The following is a 23,827-nucleotide window of genomic DNA, read 5'->3' on the forward strand; positions in this document are numbered from 1 at the left end:
AGAACAAAAGTTCAAGGTTATCCAGGGAAATAATGAAAAAAAAAAACGTGAATGAAGGGGGGCCTAGCAGTACCAGATCTCAAACTATACTATAAAGCAGTGGTCATCAAAACAATATGGTACTGGCTAAGAGACAGAAAGGAGGATCAGTGGAACACACTTAGGGTAAGTGACCTCAGTAAGACAGTCTTATGATAATCCCAAAGTTCACAGATTTTGGGACAAAAATACACTATTTGACAAAAAACTGCTGGGAAAATTGGAAGACAATATGGGAGAGACTGGGTTTGGATCAATATTTCACACCCTACATCAAGATAAACTCAGAATGCGTGAATGACTTGAATATAAAGAAGAAAATTAAAATAGTATACATGTCAGATCTTTGGGAAAGGTGTAATAATTAAAATAGTTGAGGCCATAAACTGTAGTGATTAAATAGTGGAAGACTTAAATTGTAGTAGATATAAGAGTGGATGAGTAAGTTGTGACCTCAGGAAATATGTTTTCACTACAGTGTTTTGTTTTTAAATCAAATATAAGGTGGTCACCAGGGAAATATTCCCAATTATTCAAATATACTCAAGTCAGCTGGTTTTATAGAGATTTTAATTAATACAAATGAGGAATTAAAGAAAAGGAGAGAAAGAGAGAAAAAGGGGAATAATGAGAAAAGGATAGGTTAGCCCAGGGCAGCCCTGGCCAACCCAGGCCTAAGCCCTTAAGAGAAAAATCAGTCAGTCCTAAATCACTCACCACAAAATCTGTCCAAGCAAGGATTCTAGTGACACCAGGCCAGCTTCATCTCAGCTGACTCCACTAGCTCAATACCTGAATCTGCAATCTGAATCTCCATGAATCAGCCACCCTCTGAATGAATCTGAGCTCCTATTTAAAGGGAATTTTCTCCTATTTCTCCTCCCCTAAGTTCTCACATCTACCAATCACAGTAGACGTTTTTCAAAGGACAGACCATTCTTAGTTCACACCTGAGAAGACTAATCTTTTGCGTAATTCACACCTGAGTAGACTAGAATCTGAGTAAGTTTTCACCTCTTTGCTCCTTGTAAGTTCACAAGTTGCCTGACCTTTATAGGTACTTAGCACCCTTTTGTATTATATCCAAAAATAGGCATGGCTTAAAGAACTTTTTGTCTTACTATAAGTATGGGTTTAAGTACTTTTCATTGTTCAGCAAAGAGTTTACAACTTTATCTTCCCCTAAGGCAGACTTAAGTAGGGGTGGAGTAGAGGTCTCACAGTCCTGATCTAAGTAGTGTTCTCACATTCCTGATCTAAGTACCTTCACTGCCCAAATGGGGAATGGTCCCAATGGGGAATGGTCTTAACCCAACCTTATGAAGTAGGGTCTGAGAAATTTTAAGGTTCACAGCTATTGATCAGTTGACAAATGGGCAAGGGACATGAATAGGCAATTTTCAGATAAGGAAAACAAAACTATTAGTATGCATATGAAAAAGTGTTCTAAATCTCTTATAATTAGAGAGATGTAAATCAAAACAACTCTGAGGTATCACCTCACACTTAGCAGACTGGTTAACATGACATCTAAGGAAAGTAATGAATGTGGGAGGGGATGTGGCAAAGTTGTGATATTAATGCATAGCTGGTGGAGTTGTGAATTGATCCAACTGTTCTGGAAGGCAATTTGGAACTATGACCAAAGAGCGCTAAAAGACTGTCTGCCCTTTGTTCCAGCCATACCACTGCTGGGCTTGTACCCCAAAGAGAAAATAAGGAAAAAGACTTGTACAAGAATATTCATAGCTGTGCTCTTTTTTTGTGCAAAAAAATTGGAAAATGAGGGGATGTCCTTCAATTGGGGAATGGCTGAATAAATTGTGGTTTACGTTGGTGATGGAATACTATTGTGCCCAAAGGAATAATGGATTGGATGAATTTCATGTCAACTGGAATGACCTCCAACAATTGATACAGACTGAAAGGAACAGAACCAAGAGAACATTATATACAAAGACTGATACACTGTGGTACAATAGAATGTAATGTACTTCATTAGTGGCAGTGCAGTGTTCCAAAACAAATAGGAAGGATTTATGAGAAAGAACACTATCCACATTCAAAGGAAAAACTGCAGGAGTAGAAACACAGAAGAAAAACAACTGCTCGATTACATGGATCGATAGGGATGTGATTGGGGATGTAGACTCTAAATGATCACCCTAGTGCAAACATCAACAACATGGAAATAGGTTTTGATCAAGGACACATGTAAAACCCAGTGGAAGTGTGCGTTGGCTACAGGAAGGGGTGGTAAGAGGGGAGGGAAAGAATATGATTCTTGTAACTCAGGAAAAACGTACTAAAATTATTAATTAAATAAAAAAATTAAAAAAAAATTTAAAGACTTATAAAGTGTTTGTATTTACTTATTAATATATATGTTTATTAGTACATAAATGTTTTTGTTTTATAGGCACCTTAATTAACATAGGGGCTATCAATATTAAATGTTTTATAAATACTTGTTGAACAGAATTGTTACAGACAACTGAATGAGTAGGCTTATTCTATTTGGCCTCTGAAAAAATAATCAGGACCACTAGAGTGGAAGTTATGTGGAAGAACCAGAATCTGGCTCAATAAAAAGAATTTGTTAAGTACAGTAGACTTAAGAGAGAATGGGTTCTTTGATGCTAGAGATGTTGTATAGAGTACTCATGCTACTGGCTGGACTAGAAAACCTTTGAAGCACCTTCCAACTCTGGAATCCTATAATCCTAAAATGATATTTTTGATAAGTGGAAAAAAGCATTATGGGATGATGAATCGACTAATACCTGAAACATGAACTAGGAGAGCAATATACACAATAACTACAAAGATAAATAGAAACAACAACAAAAGGAACGGAACTCTAATTATGATTAAACTTGTCCCAGAGAAGAGGTAAAAAAATGTATTTCCCAATCTTCTAATCAGAGGTGGGGGTCTATTGGTAAAGAACAATGGTGTCAAATTCTAAAGAAATGGCCGCTAATTCTTATATAAGGAAATGAAAAGGATGTATTTCTGACTTCACTTTAAAATGTGATGCTTGGGGGCAGCTGGGTAGCTCAGTGGATTGAGAGCCAGGGCTAGAGATGGGAAGTCCTAGGTTCAAATTTGGCCTCAGACACTTCCCAGCTGTGTGACCCTGGGCAAGTCACTTGACCCCCATTGCCTAGCCCTTACCACTCTTCTGCCTTGGAGTATTGACACCAAGACAAAAGGTAAGGGTTTTAAAAAAACATTAAAAAAAATGTGATGCTTTCCATGTTTTATTACATCTTGTTTTGTTAAATACTTAATTTTAATCTGGTTCAAGTGGCACTTAGGAGTATTGTGGGTCACATATCTGACACTTTGGTGTACTCTTTTGATGTGTTGATTAGAACTACTTTTTCTTTTTTCATTCCAGTTACAAAGAATGGTTCAAAGGTTGGGGATAAGGAAAAGAAAATATAAAAGCAAAACATTACTCCTAAAAACTGTTTTTAAAAAATTAAGAATAAGCTAAATATCTACTAAGACCAGATTTTTGTTTACATTAATGATTAGGTAATATTCAGTGCTCATCATAAAGTATGGTAGGACTTTTATAACCTGGAACATCCAATTCTGAATTAGAAAAACAATTTAAATTAATATAGAAATTAAAAACTCAATAAAAGAGACTTAGATTACAACATTTAGGGAATAAATATTGACGTGGCAAATCTCCCTCCTTGAGATCAAGAACTGGTTTTATATCCCCATAAGCTTAAAACAGTCCTTTGTACAGATTAAATGTTTAATAAGTGCTTAATTCATTCATTTCACCAGATTAGTCATGTACTGTAAAGCCCTTAAATGCTTTGGGAACTAAAAAAGAAGATGCTAGGGACAGCTAGGTGTCTCAGTGGATAAAGAGACAGGACGAGACACATGAGGTCCTGGGTTCAAATGTGAGTTACCTTTCCTGTGTGACCCTTGGTATGTCACTTAATCTCCATTGCCTAACCCTTTCCACACTTCTGCCTTCAATATACAATACTTATTCTAAGAAGAGAGGAGAAGGAGAAGAAAGGGAAGGAAAGTTATACTACTGTGTCATCTTAATAATAATGGGTGGTAATCAGCAATATTCAATCACCTTTGATAAGAATATTAAATGCTGAGTATGTATAATTTAGATCAAATTGCTTACCATCTCCAAGAGGGGGGAGGGAAGGCATGAAGAGAGACGATTTGGATCTTATAATTTAAGAAAACATGTGTTGAAAATTGTTATTACATATAATGAGGAAAATAAGAGAGAAAGAGAAAGGAAGGAAGGGAGGGAGGGAGGGAGGGAGGGAATGAGGGAGGGAGGGAGGAAGGAAGGAAGGAAGGAAGGAAGGAAGGAAGGAAGGAAGGAAGGAAGGAAGGAAGGAAGGAAGGAAGGAAGGAAGGAAGGAAGGAAGGAAGGAAGGAAGGAAGGAAGGAAGGAAGGAAGGAGGGAGGGAGGGAGGGAGGGAGGGAGGGAGAGAAAAAGAAAGACAGAAAGACAGAAAGAAAGATTTAAATGCTGAAAGAGGGGTACGAAGTATCTGATACCAGATTTCCATCTTTAAAATTCTAGAAACAAAAGGTGTCCAGTAAATGTGGAACAGCAAAATAAATCATCATATCCACCATGCAATAAAAAATTACTGAGCTAGAAGAAATGGCAAACAGAAGAAAGAAAATTATACAGCTAAGTCAATAAAAAAGCCAGGATTTAAGAGTAATTCTCCTTAGTTCCAAAACGCTACTCTTTCTACAACTATATGGTAGCTACTAAGTACTAGGGGATTATAAAAAGGTCTCAAAACAAAAACAAGTGTCATCTAACTGACTATAATAATTAAAAACATTTCACAGAAGAAATCTTTTTACATATACACACAGTTATGTTTAGAGTAAATTAGAAGATTTGAGTGTCTGGAATTTAAGGCTTTATACATGTCTTCTCATTTAAACATTTTTTTTTTGATTCACTGTGCTGATGCGGTGTTAAAATATTATTGTCTTTTTTTTAAAATGGTGGATTTAAAAGCATTTCCAGAATTTGAAAGTGTGCTAATAAAAGCTTAATGAATGTGGGTAGTGTTCTTTCTCATAGAACCCTCAAAGTTGTTCAGGATCACTGCACTGATGCAGAGTGAGAGGAGCAGAAAAGGAGAACATTATACTCAGAGACTGATACACTGTGATACAATCAAATGTAACAGATTTCTCCATTAGTGGCAAGGCAGTGATCCTGAACAACTGGGAGGGATTTATGAGAAAGAACAATATCTACATTCAGAGGAAGAATTGTGGGAGTAAAAACACCAAAGAAAAACAACTGCTTGACTACATGTATCAAGGCGGATATGATTGAGGATATAGACCCTAAATGAACATCCTAATGTTCGCATCCTAAAGTAGCAAACACTAACAACAGGGAAATAGGTTCTGATTAAGGGCACAAGTAATATGCAGTGGAATTGCACATTGGCTATGGGAAGGGTGGGTGGGAAAAGGGAGGGAAATAATATGATTTTTGTAACCAAGAATAATGTTCTAAATTGATGAAATAAAATTAAAAATTTTTTTTTAAAAAAGCTCAATGAGATTCTACTATTTAGTTCTTACCTTTTCTGTTGGTAGGAACTGAGTCCAATTGTTGTCTCAGTCTGTAAAAGGAAGAATATAATTGGTAATGAATTTAAAAGAATATTTTAACATTATAATCATCATATAGATTATTCAAAATGTAATAATCTTAATTTTCCTTTTATAGCTAACTTTATAAGACTGCTTCACATAATAATGCCTTATGCTATACATAAATGTCAAGTTCGTGGATTTAGCCCTTATTGCGATATTTATAGATAAAAATGAATTTCGGCTCATGTTGTTAGTAAGTAGGAAAAATGAGTAGAAAAAAATGTTGTTTTAAATAAACATTTCATATACATGAATGAGCACTGTATCTCATTTGCTCATTTAAAAAAGTTTCCTTGAAAGCTTATAAACATTTATCATTACTCAGAACTTTTGGGATGGAGAAGGGGAAGGAGAGGAATTCCTCTTTAAATTGCCTTCAGAATTAGCTTATAAAGTCAAATGAGATAAACGATCTCATTACAAACATTGCATTTCTGGCTAAAAACATTAGCATTTGGTTTTATCACCCTAACAATCATTGATAAGACTTCTGGTTTTAAGCACAGCCAGTTACTTCCAAAAAAATCAATCTGTTCTCAAAAGATTTTCCCCTACTGAAGATATTCAAATAAATTAGATATAAGGGTCTAAAGGTTATTAATGCACTTGAAGCAATTTAGGTATTAAAATTTTATTGATATTCACAATCTAAAGGTTATAACTTTGAAAGAAAAGACTTGTTTTAATTCATAGACTCATTTATTTTGAAGTCATATTACTTCATAATCACATTTTATAAGCTATACAAGGAGTGACTTTATATACCTGAGAATATTATATTCAATATATTTTACAGATATTTATATCAATCACTTAAGCAGTGACTCCTTCTTTCCCTTCACCTCTCACCGAGAAGGCAAGCAATTTGCTACAGATTACACATCTAGTTATACAAAACATATTGCCATATTAACCATGTTGCAAAGAAAATAGACCAAAAAACCTAAGAAAAATAAAGTAAAAAAAATAAATGAGTGTTTCAATATCCCTATTTTTAAAATGTGATACAATTTCTATATGGTCATATCTGGTAATATCTGCTATTTGAACAGGTTTTAGCCAAAATTACATCTAGTCCAAGCTCCTTCATTTTCCTTATTTGTCCCTTCCATCTCTAGAACTACTTATGTTAGAACTCTTAAGAGTTTGTTCCAATCCTTTTGTGAGCAAAATGAAAGGTCATATAAATCATGTCTTGTCCTATTTTAAATCTAAGACTAATTTAAAAATCATATTTTAAAGAGAAATAAAATTTGTAGGGTTTATATTATGTACATATTCCATGAAGGTCATCCAGCCTGAAAATATACACTCCCAAAAGTCAACTCTATTTGATATACCAGGGTTTTAAAAATATTTATTACCAATAACTATAACTAATATTTGGGGTTGAGGGAAATAATATGAATGTATGTGTGTGTGTGTGTGTGCGCGTGCGCGCATGGAAGGGTGCGGAATAAAAACTCAAAGGAAAAGATTGGTCACATTTCATGAACAGAGAAATTGAGGTCCAGGTCAGTAAAAAACCATTTAACCAATGGAATATGACAAATCAAAGATGGATGACTAGAAATGAAGGTGGAGTGTTCATTTAGTCAGGTGAGAGATCACAGGTGAACAGTCTTTTCTGTTTCTTCATTCAGGAAATCAATGAGGGAATATTTATTACATATTTATTATGGAGGTAGGTACTGGGGAACAAAAAGAAAGCAAAAATGTTCCTAACACAGTTTATAATTTAACAGATTAGAGAATATAAAACAACTATATTACATATAAGACATATACAGAGTAAATTTGAGGCGATCTCAAAAGGAAATCACTAGGGTATTAAGGGAGTTTATGAAAGATTTCTAGGAGAATATGAAACTTTAGCTGGAAATTGAAGGAAGCCAGAGAAAGTTGGAGACAGAGATGAGGAGGAAGACCATTCCAGCCATGGGATATGGCCAGTGTAAAGGCCTGATGGAAGGTGAAGTACCTTGTGGGAATTATAGCAAAGAAGATGGATCAAAGTTGGTAGAGACGGTATAAGGTGTAAGAAGACTGGAAAGGTAGAAAAAAGCCAAGTTATAAAGAACTTTATACACTAGAGAATTTTATATTTGAGCCTGGAGGTAAGAGAAAATGACTGGAGATGATAGAACAGGAGAGGAGGTTTTGTATAACTCAGCTAGATTTGCATTTTAGGAAAAGCAATTTGATAGCTGAGTGAAGGATAGACCAGAAAAGGGAAAAGATAAGGCAGGGAGATCAAAGAAGCTGTTGCAATTATCCAGGCCTATGTAATAAGGGATTACATGAGAGTGGAGGTGGTATTATGGTGAGAGGGAGGTATATGAGAGCTGTTGCAATGTTAGAAGTAAAGGATTTGGAAAAAGATTAGATATGGGAGCAAGGAGTAGTGAGAAAGAATGAGGCATCAAAAATAACATACATGTGTTTTATAACATGACAAACAGGGAAATATGTATTTTATGATAATATATGTAACCTATGTCATATTACCTACCTTCTTGGGGAGGGACAGGAGTTGGAGGCAGAAGGAAAAAAAAAGAATGAAACAGATTTTTGGACATAACTAATGTAAGAATTTGCTTCTTATGGAAAAGCAAGCTTATTATAATTTATTACACATTTTTAACAAATCAAAGGTATTATATTGTTGTTATATGCTATACTGTTAGATCTTACACACACACACACACACACACACACACACACACACACACGAGTTATGTAGCCTTAAAAAAAAAAAGTAATATCTAGATGGCAAGCTTGCATGACTGGGAGGATGGTGGTGTCCTGGACAGTAATAAGAAAATCAGGAGCAGTGGAGGATTTAGGGAGAAGATTTCAGAGATCATTTTTGAACATGTTTGAGCAGCAGTGTAGGTCTGAAGAGAGATTAGGGCTACAATCATTAATAATTCAATACAGAGCTCTGGTATGATCACATAAACTAAGTGTAGAGGGAGAAACGGGGCCAGGATAGGGAGAGCCTTAGGGGACAATCATTGTTAGTAGGTATGGCTTGAATGTAGCTACAGAAAACGACACTGCCATCCACTGGTCTTTTCTGATTTACTGTTGAATGAATCAATGAATGAACTCTTATTAATAAGTAACATTATTAATAATGACATATTATTATTAATAATAATGACATATTATTATTAATATTATCATTAAATTATGGATTTAGGAACAGTAGTAAACACTGGGGCCATAAGGAAAGCAAAAACAGTTCCTGCCCTCAATAAGCTAACAATCTGCCTTAAACTTTAGGCAAAGGACAATACTGAAATTTATTTTCCTCAACTATGTTTATTTGAAACAATGATTTTATCTTCCTTTTAGAGGAAGAAGTGGCAGGGACAAAAATAAATGCTAGACAACTAAAAAAATTTTTTAATGAAAAAAAGAGGACAGTAAAAAAAGAAGACATTTCATAAAAGCTAGGTCGAAGAATTTGCAGGGTATTCTAGGCTCTTTATAATCTTAACCTTTCCTACCTTATCTCATATTATTCTTCCTTATGCACTATATATTTCAGTGGACCTGCACTACAGATTCTCTGTCTCAGAAAATGTCCTGGGCTAATCCAGCTCTACTCCTTTGCTTTTTTTTTTTGCTAGCAATATCTGTCTGGTAATTCCTAAACCCTTAATTTATTTACTGAATTCCTATCCATCCTTTAAAGCTCTATTCAGATGTCACATCTTCCATAGAAAGTAAGTCATAAGAGTATTTTGGTTAGTTAAGTTACTATAAATTTTAGTATTTTAAAAGTGGCTTCAGTATGTATTTATGCATCATGGTAACTATTCCCACTTGTATATAAATGCTTGCTGATTTGAAAAGTCAAAATAGGATAAAGGATATTTATTCTAAGTTAAACACACAGGAATAACTTCAGCAAATACTATCATTAAAAATGAAAAAAGGACAAAGGTTTATTCGAGTTAGCTGTAAATGAGCAGGGAAATTCATTGGGAAGTAGTTTTTAAAATGTTAGCAAAACAATCTTAAAATGAATTCCATTTCTCAAAAAAAAAAAATCTGTGTCACATTTAAGGAAAAGTCTTGATATAATCAAATAAGTGATACCTGTATAACCTTTATCAAATTGCTTATATTCTCAAGAAAAGGGAAGGGAATGGAAGGAGAGAATTTGGAACCTAAAGTTTTTAAAAATAAAAGTTAAAAATTGTTTTTACACAAATTGGTAAAAAAGTAAAATATTATTAAAAAGAAGCAAGTGATTCTTAGAAGCAGTATAGTATAGTGAAAATAGCTTTGGAAAATAATCAAGTAGCCCTAGTTCTAGTTCTGCCAATAAATTTCTTTTCCTTGCCTGAAAAATGAAAGGGGAATGGTTTGACTGTATCACACAAAGGTTCATTCAATTAAAAAATTCTACGTTTGTATGATATAGTAAAGCATATGTTCAAAATCAGTCTAATTTATGAAAAGAACCCAGTCATTACTGAAAACATTTACCATGTGAATTAACATAAAAATCACAAACCTCCAACAGCCTTCTGTTGCAGTACTTCTTTGTTCGTATTCTTAATTCTTGTAGTTTTATAATCTGAACATTGGCTGTCCAAACTGACAGAATAGCTGTATTTTTCATATATTATGGCAAAATTGGTCTCAAGTAGACTTGTAAGATTATTGTTTCCATTTCCTCCCTTTAAACCATGCTTTTGTTATTTCTTTCCATTTAGCTACTTTTAGAGAAATATCTACTAAAAATAAATATCAATTCAGCAATATTGAGCACTTTGATGGAAAGGTATTAAAAAATAATAAATTATAAAAATAATATCACTGGTCAAAAACTCAAAGGAGATATTCTATTAGAGCAGATGAAAACAATATTTTTTTCACTTTAAAAAAACTACTTTTACATTTGGAGCTTATTAAAGTAATTAAAGTTATCACTATAATTTTCATATAGTCAGCATGAATCATTTCAACCTGATTCTTTCATCATCCTACTTATGCTGATAAGCAAAGGTACCACTTAAATGTTATCACTTTACTATTATTACTATTATTTTTAATATCAATGCTCCACATTGGCTCATTTGCAGCTTTGATTATTTTAAGTCATAAAAGAAAACTGAGTAAGTTTAATGTGCATTAAAAGTAACAACTATAATAATTGGAAATTTTCACATGTCACAATCCTAAACACAAATGATCATACCTTTCTAAGCAATAATATTTATAATGCAAAGTGGAATAGTGGACGCCATGGATAGAGGCCATATGAAATATTTAAATAATAATAATTAAGTAGCAAACAAAGCGATATATTCGGTATTTTGAAATAATGCATAAAAAGTAGCATGTATTTCTCATTTCTAAGCAGCAGCGGTATAACAGATGATGGATTGGAACTTACTACTTTTGTTTAGTAAATGCCTTGCTATATCAATTTTAACGAAGTGATTAAAATTCTGAATCTCAATTTACCTTTGAAATACAAGAGATGCAAGGTACATGGGAGCCGTGCAAATCAGCAAAGCTGCAAAGATTCAAATAAACCTTTTATATATTTACTAAAGATTCTGAGTACTTGGTAAAGGGGATAAAAGCATTGGAGTATTGTTTTATATGGAGGTGGTAAGCATTTGGATTCTGAGGACTGACAGAAGGGTATTTTGCTTTACAAACATTTTCTCATTTTACTCACAATAATCCTGGGAGATATGTTTACTATTATCTCCATTTTACAGATCAGGAAACTGAGGCAAAAAGAGATTAAGTGTGACTGAAGCTGAAGTTGAACTCAGGTTCTCCTGACTTCAGGGACAGTGCTCTAGTTATTATTGTATTTCTTTTATAATATGCTATAGGCTTCTCATATTGCCTTTTAAAAAAATTTATTTAATTAGTCAATTTGGAATATTTTTTCCTTGGTTACAAGAATCATATTCTCCCCCTCCCTTTCCCCCACCCCTTCCCATAGCTAATGTGCATTTCCACTGGGTTTTACATGTGCCCTTGATCAAAACCTATTTCCATATTGCTGATATTTGCACTAGGTTCTTACATTGCCTTTTGGACAATCTTCAACTTTTTTTCTTTAGGGACTGTGTGTATTCTATTAACACAACTATACAGTAACAATGGAAGAATATTGGTATCAAAAAAATGGGTCTCAGCTTCAGAGAGAAGCTTAGAATGAGTAAAAGAATTTGACAATTTCCCAAAGCCAATACAGGCTTCTTCCTTCTATTGAATTCTGAGCCCAACTCATTAAATGTAGCTCTACGATAATAGATTTAAAGCTATTAGAGACTAACTTAAGGTCAATCCAGATCAATTTCCTCATTTTATAAGTGTGGAAACAGAGGCCTAAAAGTGTTTAGCAATTTGTTTAAGGTCATACAAGTAGTAAAAAAATAGCAGACTCTGAATGCGAATCCAAATCTTTTCATTCCATAACCAGCACTCTTTCTAACATATCATATTGTCTATCCAACAGCATGTCACAATCTGGACCCTTCAAATACTTGATTTTTCCCATATGGATATCTCATAATAGGGCAAGAAGGTAGAACAGAAGATGGAATGCTGAGTGTTAGATCCATCTTCCTGAGTTCAAATCTAGTCTTGGCCATTTACTAGCTATGTTACTCTAGTCAAGTCATATAACCTTGTTTGCCTTGAGTTCCTCATCTATAAAATAAGTTGGAAAACAAATGGCAAACTACACTGTATCTTTGCCAAGAAAACTCTAAATGGGGACATGAACAGTCAAACATGACTGAAACAAATAAAGAACAACAAAGTTCATATATACACAGTGCTTTTAAGGTTTGCAATACTTTATATAATTATCTTTTGATCCTCCCAATAATCTTACATGGTAGGATCACCTACTATCACATTGGAGATGAGGAACTTGAGACATGGGGAGGATAAATGAATCCAGAATCACTTAATAAGTGGCTGAAATGAGTATGAACCATAGTCTTCCTGACTCCATCTATCTATGAGTCATTCCTCTAGATAATCAGTGTAGTTATATTGAATTATTTTGAATAAATATGGATTTTATTCTGGAAGCTTTATGTAATGAGCAGATAATCCCTAAGCATGAACATATGATGACCTATAAAATTATGGAGAATCTCTCCACAAGAAAAACTGACTTCTTTCCCATATGGCAGTGGGAAACTCCTATGAAAAAAAACACATATTCCTGCTTCATCTACTAGTAATAAGCAAAGGCTGAACAAAGTTCTCTCATATATTTTATAAGGGATCTCATTAATTTTTAAAGATCCATGGCAAAATCCTGTGAAGATTAAATTTAACACTCCCCTGATTATAACAATGAAAATAGTTAACTCTCCACTGACTGTGAAGATTAAATTGTAACCTATTTTTAGAACATGGTACTTAAAAGTTAAGTATGGAGATCTACACATTTTTAGATTTAATCCCAAAAGATGCAAACACCCCATTTCACACACTGAGTGGGGCCGGTCTGTGACCCACATGTGTGATAGTGAATGACAAATGAGAATCGACTGACTGACTTAAAACAAAGTGTCAACTGTGATTGGTAGACATAAAATTAGGGGAAGACCCAGGAAGTGACACAAAAGAAGCGTCTTGAAAAGGAGCTGTTGCTTCCTATGAGATTCAGTTCTAATTCTCCCTGCCTGGAGGGGCCAAGAGGATATTACTTAGTGCTCAGGCTAGATTTCTTACCTTATCCTCTCTCTGATTTCTTGCTTCACTCTTTCTACATTTTGTAAATAAATTGTAAATAAAACCTCTTTGGAATTAATTAAATTTCTGGTGACCACACTCTTAAATAATCAAGTCTAACCCTTTAAAAATTAACCCCTTTCCCCCCTTACAATGCTTTGGCAGTTTTCAAATGTCAGAGTCCAGTCACTCAGCGTGACATACTATTCCCACTTCCTTCTCTCAGGCAAGAATATAGTCACATATGCCTGCTATAGCCTAGGCACAATCAGTCTAATCCCAGAGGTCCTAGAAGCCATCTGGAATGCTGAAAGTCTCTCTAGCCTGCTTCTTCAGCTCACATTTCAGATTGGGATGGCCATATGAAGGATGCAGAGGTGGAGAACTCTCCCACTCACATTCTAGTAAACAATAAATAACAAGAGACCTAAGAATAACATAAAATATGTCATGAGTTTAGGAAGTACATAGTGAGATGGTCAAAACCAAGAGGAGGTTAGAAAAGAGTTTACCCCAGGGAGACCAATGTAAGCCCTAGTAAATGGATCTGAAGCCCTAGAGCACTGAAAAATGATTTCAGGTAAGGAAAAATATGAGTTAACGATGAAATGTGAATCATAATGGGAAAATAATTTAAATGAAGAAAAAATCAATATGAAACAGAGAGTAACTTGACAAGTAATAAGCAGAAATTCACATAAAAAATATAGCTTTACCATAAGACTACATGGTAAGGTTTAAAGAAATGAATCAAGAGGTTAATAAGTAAAATAAGTGAAATATAAGTTCAGAAGAAAAAAGTAGAATGAAGAATGAGTAACTTAGAACACAAGGTGGAAAACTTGAGTCAAGAGAATGACTGATAAGTAAAGTAACCAGAACTCAATGACTATGAGAGAAAAAGAAATAGAATGAAACCAAGAGACTGAAAAAATAGAAGTGTGTTAAATGTAAGGTATTTACTTTCAAAAACAAATGACAGAGAAAACAGCTCAAAGAACAAGAATTTAAGAATCACCAGATTTCTTGAAAACCATGACCAAAAAAAAAATGAAATCTATTGTTTAAGAAATCATAAAACATATTAGACTCAGAAAAAAAAGTAAAAAAAAAGATTAGCCACCTCATGAAACACTGACCTTAAAACATCTAGAAATGGCAAAGCCAACTTCTAGATCTTCTAAGTCAAAGGGAAAAAAATTACTGTAAACTGTTGGAACAAAAATAATAAAATAATCTTATTCATTTTTATTTCATAATATAATTTTTATATATCCTTTTCTCTTCATATAGTCATTGCTGCTATCATTCAGGCCTCACCTCTCCTTACCTGAACCACTACAAGAGCTAATTAATTGGTTTTCCTGCCTCAGACATCTTTATAATATGTTCAAAAGTAACACTAAGTTTGTCTCCTCTAAAAAAACACATTTGCTCAATTCTGGCCTCAAACATTTCCTAGCTATGTAACTCTATGAAAATCATTTAACCCCCAATGTCTAGCCCTTAGTGCTCTTCTGTCTTGAAACCAATACTAAATATTAATTCGAAGATAAAAGGTATGGGTTTAAAAAAAAACATACATACATATATGCATGCATGTGTATGTGTATACCCTTTCTCTTAACTTCATTATTTAGTTTAAAAATGACCATCATAATAGCACAGGTTTGAAACCCAAGTAAACACTGACTCTTCCCTTACTACCACCATATATTTTCCATATCTATTGAAGAATCCTGAGGAGTATGTTTCTCACACTGGTCCTATCTTTTGTTACTTGCACAGTCACTACTCTACTTCATGTCCTCAACACCTCTCACCTAGATGATTATAGAATTTAGCTGGTTTCCCTACTTTTAATGCATCTCATCTTCAACCCATCCTTAATACAGATGCCAGAAATACTTTTTCCAATAATGCACAAGTATGATTATGTTATTCCTCTGTTAAGAATAGCTTTCACATTTTAAAAATAAAATCTAACTTTATTAAAAAATTTTTAAACACCCTAAAAATAACCCCTCAAATGTATATGGATACAGAAGGGAGTTTAGAACATATCCAGCCCAATGCTAAGCACTTTACAAACATTAACTCATCTAATATCCACAACAACTCTAGGAGGTAGGTGCTATTATTATCCCCATTTTACAGATGAGGAAACTGCAGCAAACAGGGGTTAAGTGATTTAACCAGGGCCACACAGTTAAAAGTTAAATATCAAAGGTGGGATTTGAACTTCTATTTTCCTGACTCAAGGTCCAGTGCTCTATTCATTGTTTCACCTAGTTGCCAACCAAAGTTCACTTTCCTTTTCATTTGTATTGAAGAGAGTAATAGACTCTGCAGTTATGATCCACATTATATTATCAAAATCAGTACTTTTTCAAACTTCCTTATCACAGTAGAGTATAACACATCTTTTCATTCACCCAGGTTCTCATAACTTTGGCATAATTTTCAGCTCATTTTCCCTTACCCATATATCAAATTGATTTCTAAATGTCAGTTTTACCAGGACATATTACTTCTGTCTCTTTTTGTCTACTCACACAACCATCATTTAACTTCAGAACCTCATTTCCTCTTGTCTAGACTATGACAAAAGCCTCCTATTTGCTCTCCCTATCTCAAGACTCTAATGTGATCTTAAAATATGTAGTGATATCAATCATTTGAAGATAGTCGTTAAAGGGGACATTTAATTAAATTAAGTCAAGTGGACAGGTTTTGTCTTTTTTTTTTTTTGGAGTGGGGAGAAAAGAACAAGTATATATATGAGGGCCTAATTTGCTCCAAAGATGGGTGTTTTTTTTTAATTGAAAAATTTTAATAATTAATTTAGAATATTTTTCCATGGCTACATGATTCATGATCTTTCCCTCTCCTTCCCCTCTCTCACCCATAGCCGACTCACAATTCCACTGGGTTTTCCTTGTGTCATTGATCAAAACCTATTTCCATATTACTGATAATTGCTCTAGGGTGATCATTTAGAGTCTACATCCCCAGTCATATCCCCATCAACCCATGCGAACAAGCAGATATTTTTTTTTCTGCATTTCTACTCCCACAGCTCTTTCTCTGGATGTGGATAGCATTCTTTCTCATAAGTCCCTCAGAATTGTCCTGGATCATTGCATTGCTGCTAGTAGAGAAGTCTATTATATTCCATTGTACCACAGTGTATCACTCACTGTGTATAATGTTCTCCTGGTTCTGCTACTTTCACTCAGCATCAATTCTGAAGGTCATTCCAGTCCCCACGGAATTCCTCCAGTTCATTATTGCTTTGAGCACAATAACATTCTATCACCAACAGATATCACAATTTGTTCAGCCATTCCCCAATTGAAGGGCATCCCCTCATCTTCCAATTTTTTTCCACCAGAAAGAGCATGACTATAAATATTTTTGTAGAAGTCAAAGATGCTTTTCATGAATACAAACACGATTTTAATAGAGATGTTTGTAGACTGTCAAAAAACAACAACTATTAAGAGCTTATGAAGTTTCAAGCATTATGCTAAGAACAGGGAAAATAATAACTGCCCTCAAGGAACTTACAAGACATATATGTTGGAAGATTAATGTCTCTTCAGTAACCTTTTGGGGGTAGGATATTATCCACCAGGATTCTTTATGTTCTTTGAGAGTACCCCATCTTTGATATATCTTGAAGAGTGATCCTTAAGAATCTGTAAATGATTTTTGCATTTAGCATTAATCTATTCTCTAAGTATTTTGGTGAGCCCAGCCACACTTCCTAGGTTCATTTCCCTAAGTGATATTTTCTCTTCTTTGCTTATCATAGCAGATATCAGTGTAAAAGTGGTCCCCACTATCTTTACTGATGAGATTAGAACATTACAAAACCCAGGCTGATCTATCTCATTTCCTTTATGTTGTTGTCTTTTATGTTATTCTAGAAAGGTTATCCAGTGCTTTGAATTTGTTGTAACTAATGTCATACTGTCTTCAGATTGGTTTTCTTCAACTACCTTTCACTATTTAGTATGGGGATGCTATTCATAACCTTTGTTCATACTTTTCCTTAAAATTTTACAAATAAATTTATATTCTATGTTGTCTTTGTCATGTCCTCTCTGAGTTTGCTATCTTCAGCAATTTCTAGGTTCTTTCAACTCCTTTATTATGACAAACATAATACATAGTTAAAATCTTTTAAAATATAGTGATATAATGTCTTTATTTTTTACATTTCTCTAAGTCTAGTTTAACAAGTTACTTTGTATGGAATATCAAATCATAGGTAGTATCTTCTTTTCATTACCCTTTTTTGTAATTCAGTATTGATTTCACTATTATTCTCACTGATATAGCTCATTGCTGGAACATCTGGTTATAAAATAATTTCAACATTATTTTATAATCTATTTTTATAATTATATATAATATTATATTTTGTTATATGCATTTTAATAAAATATTTTCTACATTCAAAAACAGTTATTTCTTACTTAAAATTCTGTAACTGTAGTTCAACTCAACTCATTCCTGATAACCTATGCAAAACTCCTCATAATCTGGCACAACCTACTTTTTAACCATTATTAACTCTCTTCCATTCACTCTACACTGTAGACAAACTATCCTTCTTTCTGATTCTCATATATAACACTCCACCTCTAACCTCATTATGTAGAATGTCTCCCATGTTTGAAATGCATTCTCTTCTCATCCATATCTCATGAAAGCTCTGAATACTTTCAAGACTCAAGCTTGTCATAGAATTTTTCTCTATCTTTATCTTCTGTAATAGAAACTGATGCATTAAACTAAAATTATTTTCATTGTTACTAGTCTGCTTGTCAAAATTGCATAATAAGATAACCAAATCACTCATCAAATTGTATCATTTGACTTCAAGGGCACAATGAAACCTATAGTGCCAATTTCCTAGTTCTCTATAAAAAAGGCCTGTGAGTTGTCCATACTTTGGGTGCTATTTCTACAGTTCATCTAGTTTCATTAACAATTAGAATATCAATATGGTTATGATAACCCTAATTCTCTAATAGTATATCAAAGTGTTGTTCACTGAATAAAAACATACATTTAAAATACCAAGAGCTAACATAATATTTGGAAAGAATCTAAGAACAATTCATGTTTATCTTCTTCCTTTTCTACTATCATCACTTCTCATTAGAAGGGGGTCTCAAAAGGACTTAGGACCTTTTTGTACTTTATCAATTTTAGTAGTTACTATAGTTAAAAAATTCAGCTTTAATTTTCCAAACAAGTATCAATGAAACTTTTCATATTTTACTAGGATGATTTGCAAAGAATTGATCAAACCATTCTGGAGGGCAATTTGGAACTATGTCCAAAGGGCTTTAAAAGACTGCCTAACCTTTGGTCCAGCCATACCACTCCTGGGTTTGTACCCCAAAGAGATAATAGGAAAAAATACTTGTACAAAAATATTCATAGCTGCGCTCTTTGTGGTGGCAAAAAATTGGAAAATGAGGGTGTGTCCATCAATTGGGGAATGGTTGAATACATTGTGATATCTGATGGTGATGGAATATTATTGTGCTGAAAGGAATAATGAACTAGAGGAATTCCATGTGAACTGGAAAGACCTCCAGGAATTGATGCAGAGTGAAAGGAGCAGAACCAGGAGAACATTGTACACAAGAGACTGATACACTGTGGTACAATCAAATGTAATGGACTTCTCTACTACCAGTAATACAATGATCTAGGACAATCCAGAGGAACTTATGAGAAAGAATGCTGTTCATATCTAGAAAAAGAACAAGGGGAGGAGAAATGCAGAAGAAAAACATGATGGATCACATAGTTAAATAGGTATATGATTGAGGATGTTGACTTTAAATGATCAAGCTATTGCAAATATTAATAACATGGAAATAGGTTTTGAACAATGATATATGTAAAACCCAGTGGAATTGATCATCAGGTCAGGGAGTGGGGAAGGAAGACAGGAGGGAAAGAACTTGAATCATGTAACCATAGAAAAATATCATAAATAAATAAATTAATCTTTTAAAAGAAGGATGATCCACAGAGTAGTCACAATATAATATTTGCTAGTACTGACACTAACTGGGCATAGCTTTTGAAAGATGAAGGCTACCTCCATTTCATGAAGAATCATTGAAATACCATTTTTGTATAGGCACAAAATCATACAGAAGTAACCATCCAAATTTACAAAGCCACCAAAATATACAAATGAACAGTACAATTCTAGCTAAGAATTTTTTGCATAAGCCATGTGGGAAGTTGCTTAGGCACAAAAATGCAATTCAATTATAAATTAGCCCTTTACCATGCCATTTTGTCTCCACAAGAATTAACATAGCTTGTTCCTTAAGTTATTTGCTTAATTTCTTTTTCACTCATCTCAACCTCTTTTATATAAATCTGAAAAAACTTCAAATATACAGAAAAAACACTGATTTTTTAAGGGAAAAATGTGGTTATTCCTCTAAATTAGCAAATAAAAATAAATATATTTGGATATAGAACTTGTTACCTGTAAAAGTCCTCCATCATCAAAACGTAGCACTTCTATTATGCTATCCGACTGAATGAATGCTGTGAAAATAAAATAATAGAATTTTATTCATAAGAATACAACTTAAATTTCAAACTATGATTTCTTAACTAGAAAAGTTAAGAAAAGTCTTATATTCTGAACTTGGATTTTATTTGACAGTTTAACATAAATATATAAAAATTAATTCATTTTGTAACTATTTAAGTAGTATAATACAACAAATAATTTAAGCAATTTTTACTTTAACTTTCTACTGATCAGACTTCACTAATAATGACTAATTTCATGAGTTTCTTAACTCTAGCAATGGCAATCTATGACACAAAGAAAGTTACAAAATGAACTTTAGTATTAAGCAGCCAACTTCCAACTCTACTTTGACAATAATTGGGGATCCCAATAATCCTCTTTTTGGGGGCCAACTGCAAATATTAAATAGCTGTTGGTATACTAAATGTGAGATGCTTGTCAAAGGGCCAATAATGAGTATTCTACTGGAGAAATTAAAGCATAATTAATCTTGATATCACTCAGAATAAAACCAGAAAACACTTTTGGTGATAGTAAAGTACTGGAAACAAAACTTGATATCCATCAATTGGAGAACAGCTAAACAAATTAAGGTATATGAATGTAATGGAACAGTACTATGCTATTAGAAATGACTATGATGACTACTGAGAAACACAGACTTATATGAACTCATACAGAGTAAACAAAGCCAAGAAAACAATATTATTACAATAATGCCAACAGAATCCTCATTTTAAAAAAAAGGGAATCTGAAAAATTAAGAAGAAGCATGACCCTACAGAAGACACTCTCCCTCAAGTCCTTTGCCAAACAGAAGGTCCATGATTGCAGAACATTACACTTTTTTTTTTACTGATTTTTTCCCCCCTTCCCTTCTTAAAAAACAAAAATCCTTTGCATAAAAAACAGTGCTCTTGGAGAGTGGGGAGAAGGTTATAGATAGAAATTTAAGCAGTATTAAAAAAAAAAAACCTCAATTTTTTTGTTAAGAAAATGAAACCAGAAGGCAAAATGAAGTGACAACTAAATGTGGGTGCGGGTTGGGGGAGGGGGAGTAACAAGGGTGTCCTTGAAAAAAAAGCAGGGTTTGGCAGAGAATTGGTTTTAGCATTGGTCCAAAGGTAACAACATTTCATGGGCCATTTGGTCATCTCATGTTCCAAGACAAGTGTGAATGTCTGCAAAAAAGACCACCATGAAAATAACTGTAGTTTATTATGCCAGCAGCACCTGTTGCAGATGATAAAGAAAAGAAATTCTATAAGAATGTTAACAGTCTTCAGATGAAATTAGTATTTACCTTAATTTTGTTGACTTCAAAAGTTAGCTAAAACAGAAAAAAATTTTGGAATAGGATTCAAAAGTAAAAAAGCTAAGAGCATAAATTTCATGGAAGACTTAAATCTACACATGTCAGTATGAATATCTTCAAGCCAAAGGCTGATAATATTGCATTTGGTAATTAGCAAATAAGATCATAAAAAGTAGACTGCTTTTAACAAGAAATTATTGGTTTTTATTGTGGTCAAATGACAAATATATAAGAACAAAAATGAAAATAAGCATTGTACTAGAAGAATAAAAGTAAGAAGAAAAATGTATGTTATTTAAGCCAATTTTAAAAAGCTGTTGATGAAAAATGGGAAAAGGACAAAAGAACAAATACAGACATTAAACTTCCTTAGGAAATTATAATCTTTATAAGTTAATTGACAAGATGAGGAAACTGATAAAGTTTAGGAACTATCAACCAAAGAGAGATTTAAGAGTCAAAGGTAACAAGTTTTGCACATAACTCATAAATTTTCAAAAAGAGCTCAATGAATGATTATACATTGCCTCAAAAAGCAGCAAGAAACAGTGGAAACAAAAAACTAGTTTTCTTATAGAAAGCCTGGCAGAACTGAACAAAGCAATACCATCTACCAAGGGCATGTAAGGATTAAACTGGTAAGATAATATATGAAAAATGCAAAAGATGTCTGAAAACTTTTATAAAAACCTCATTCTACAATCAAAGGCTGAGACCACTATATTTTGACATATTACAGGACCTAATATGCTAAGTAGGTAGAGAACAAAAGATAAAAGAACAGCTGTATTAAACCAAGTACTATATGTAACAAGACAACATTTTAAGGGCACAGAAGAATCAATTCAAAGAAGGCGAGACACCAGAAGTTTGGGGAAAATCCTGTGCCTCCCACTGGATGGATCTTTGTGGCAAACTTGTAGGAACTTATAGAAAAGGATGGTGGCACAAGAAGGGAAGACATAGATGATTTATCATCTATATCACTGGAGGGAACATACAGATCAATGAGTAGTTTACCAAGAAAAAAAATTTCTCCTAGTATTTGATCATTGTTTTCTTTCATGTCTTTTGAAATCTTTGCTAGGGTATTTACCACAAAGCTGGACTGATCTTTCATGTCACCATCTTAAATGGAATAATTCTCCTTTTAGTTTCCGTGATGCATTCTATTGTCATCAAGTGATCAACATAGGTGACATTAGGTATAAGCTCTCAATCAAATTTTGAGGTTAAAAAAGTCACATTGCTTTTACCTGTTAATACCAATAATAATACTGTTTCCAGTCAATGACCACAAGAAATATAAAATGCTAAAAAAGTTTCTTCCATAAAAGCCACTGGAGCCTAAAGATACTATTATAATCTATGTTATTTTCTAACATTGCTAATTCTATCCAAATCTACCTTTTCATGAGACTAACTAAAATAGTTACATTCTTTCTTTTTTCCTTCTATTGCCATCTCAACATCTACTTGATCACTTCTCTTTTAAATTACCCTAGACCCAGATAGTATAGGCATTTTGCCAGGGGTTGCTGGGGGTGTGTGGGGTGTGTTTGTGTGGTGGAGGCAAAACAAGAAATAAACATTTATTAAGTGCACCTACTATGTGCCAGACACTGCTAATCAAGGAGTTACAAAAAAGGAGGAATACTCAAGAAGCTAACAATTGTATGAGCGAACAATGTGCAAACAAACACAAACATACAAGATAATGAGAAATAATTAACAGCTGGAAAGTACTAGAATTAAAGAGGGGTTGGAAAAGGTTTCTTGTAAAATATGAGATTTTATTTGGGACTTAAGTAAAAGAAGCTAGTAGGCAGAGCTGAAGAAGAACATCCCAAGCACAGTCAGAGAAAATGTCTGGAGATGAGATGATAGGTCTTAATTGTGGAATAGTTAGGAGGCCAGTGACACAGGATTAAAGAGTAAGGTGTAAGAGGGACTTAGTGAATGTCAAAAAGAGCATTTTGTATTTTATTCTGTAGGCAATTGGGAACCACTAAAGTTTAATGAGTGGGGAAGTGACATGGTTCGACTTGTATTTCACGCAAATTACTTTGGTGGATGAATGGAGGATACACTGGAGTGGGAAGAAACTTGAAGCTGGGAAACCAACCAGCACGCTAATTATAATAGTCCAGGCATGAGGTAATGAGGGCCTACATTAACACAATGCCATTGTTTGAGATGGGAAGGGAACATATTCAAGACATAATAGAAAGGTGAAATCGATAGGCCTTAGCAATAGATTGGATATAGGAGTTGAGTATAACTCCTAGGCTATGAACCTGAGGGTTTGGGAGGATGTTGTTTCTCTCTGCAATAATAGGGAAGGTAGGAGAAAGGAAAGGTTTAGTTGTGTTTTGGGCATGTTTAGTTTAAGATGCCTACTAGGCATCCACTTTGAAAAAATGACTTTTCTCCACTCTGATTTGAACATAGGA

General features: G+C 33.7%; 1 protein-coding gene across 5 annotated transcripts in view; it reads right to left on the bottom strand.

Annotated features, from left to right (window-relative positions):
- TMEM131 (transmembrane protein 131) overlaps positions 1-23,827 on the bottom strand; it is a 264,070-nt gene that overhangs the window by 134,296 nt on the left and 105,947 nt on the right. For all 5 annotated transcript variants that reach the window (XM_056808387.1, XM_056808386.1, XM_056808388.1 and 2 more), the window contains exons 2-3: positions 20,006-20,067; positions 5,662-5,702 (exon numbers count right to left, since the gene is read on the bottom strand). In XM_056808387.1, coding sequence (XP_056664365.1) covers positions 5,662-5,702; positions 20,006-20,067 — 103 coding nt within the window. The remainder of the gene's footprint in view (positions 1-5,661; positions 5,703-20,005; positions 20,068-23,827) is intronic.

This window comes from Monodelphis domestica, chromosome 8, assembly GCF_027887165.1.
Source record: "Monodelphis domestica isolate mMonDom1 chromosome 8, mMonDom1.pri, whole genome shotgun sequence".
NCBI classification, from domain to species: Eukaryota; Metazoa; Chordata; class Mammalia; order Didelphimorphia; family Didelphidae; genus Monodelphis; species Monodelphis domestica.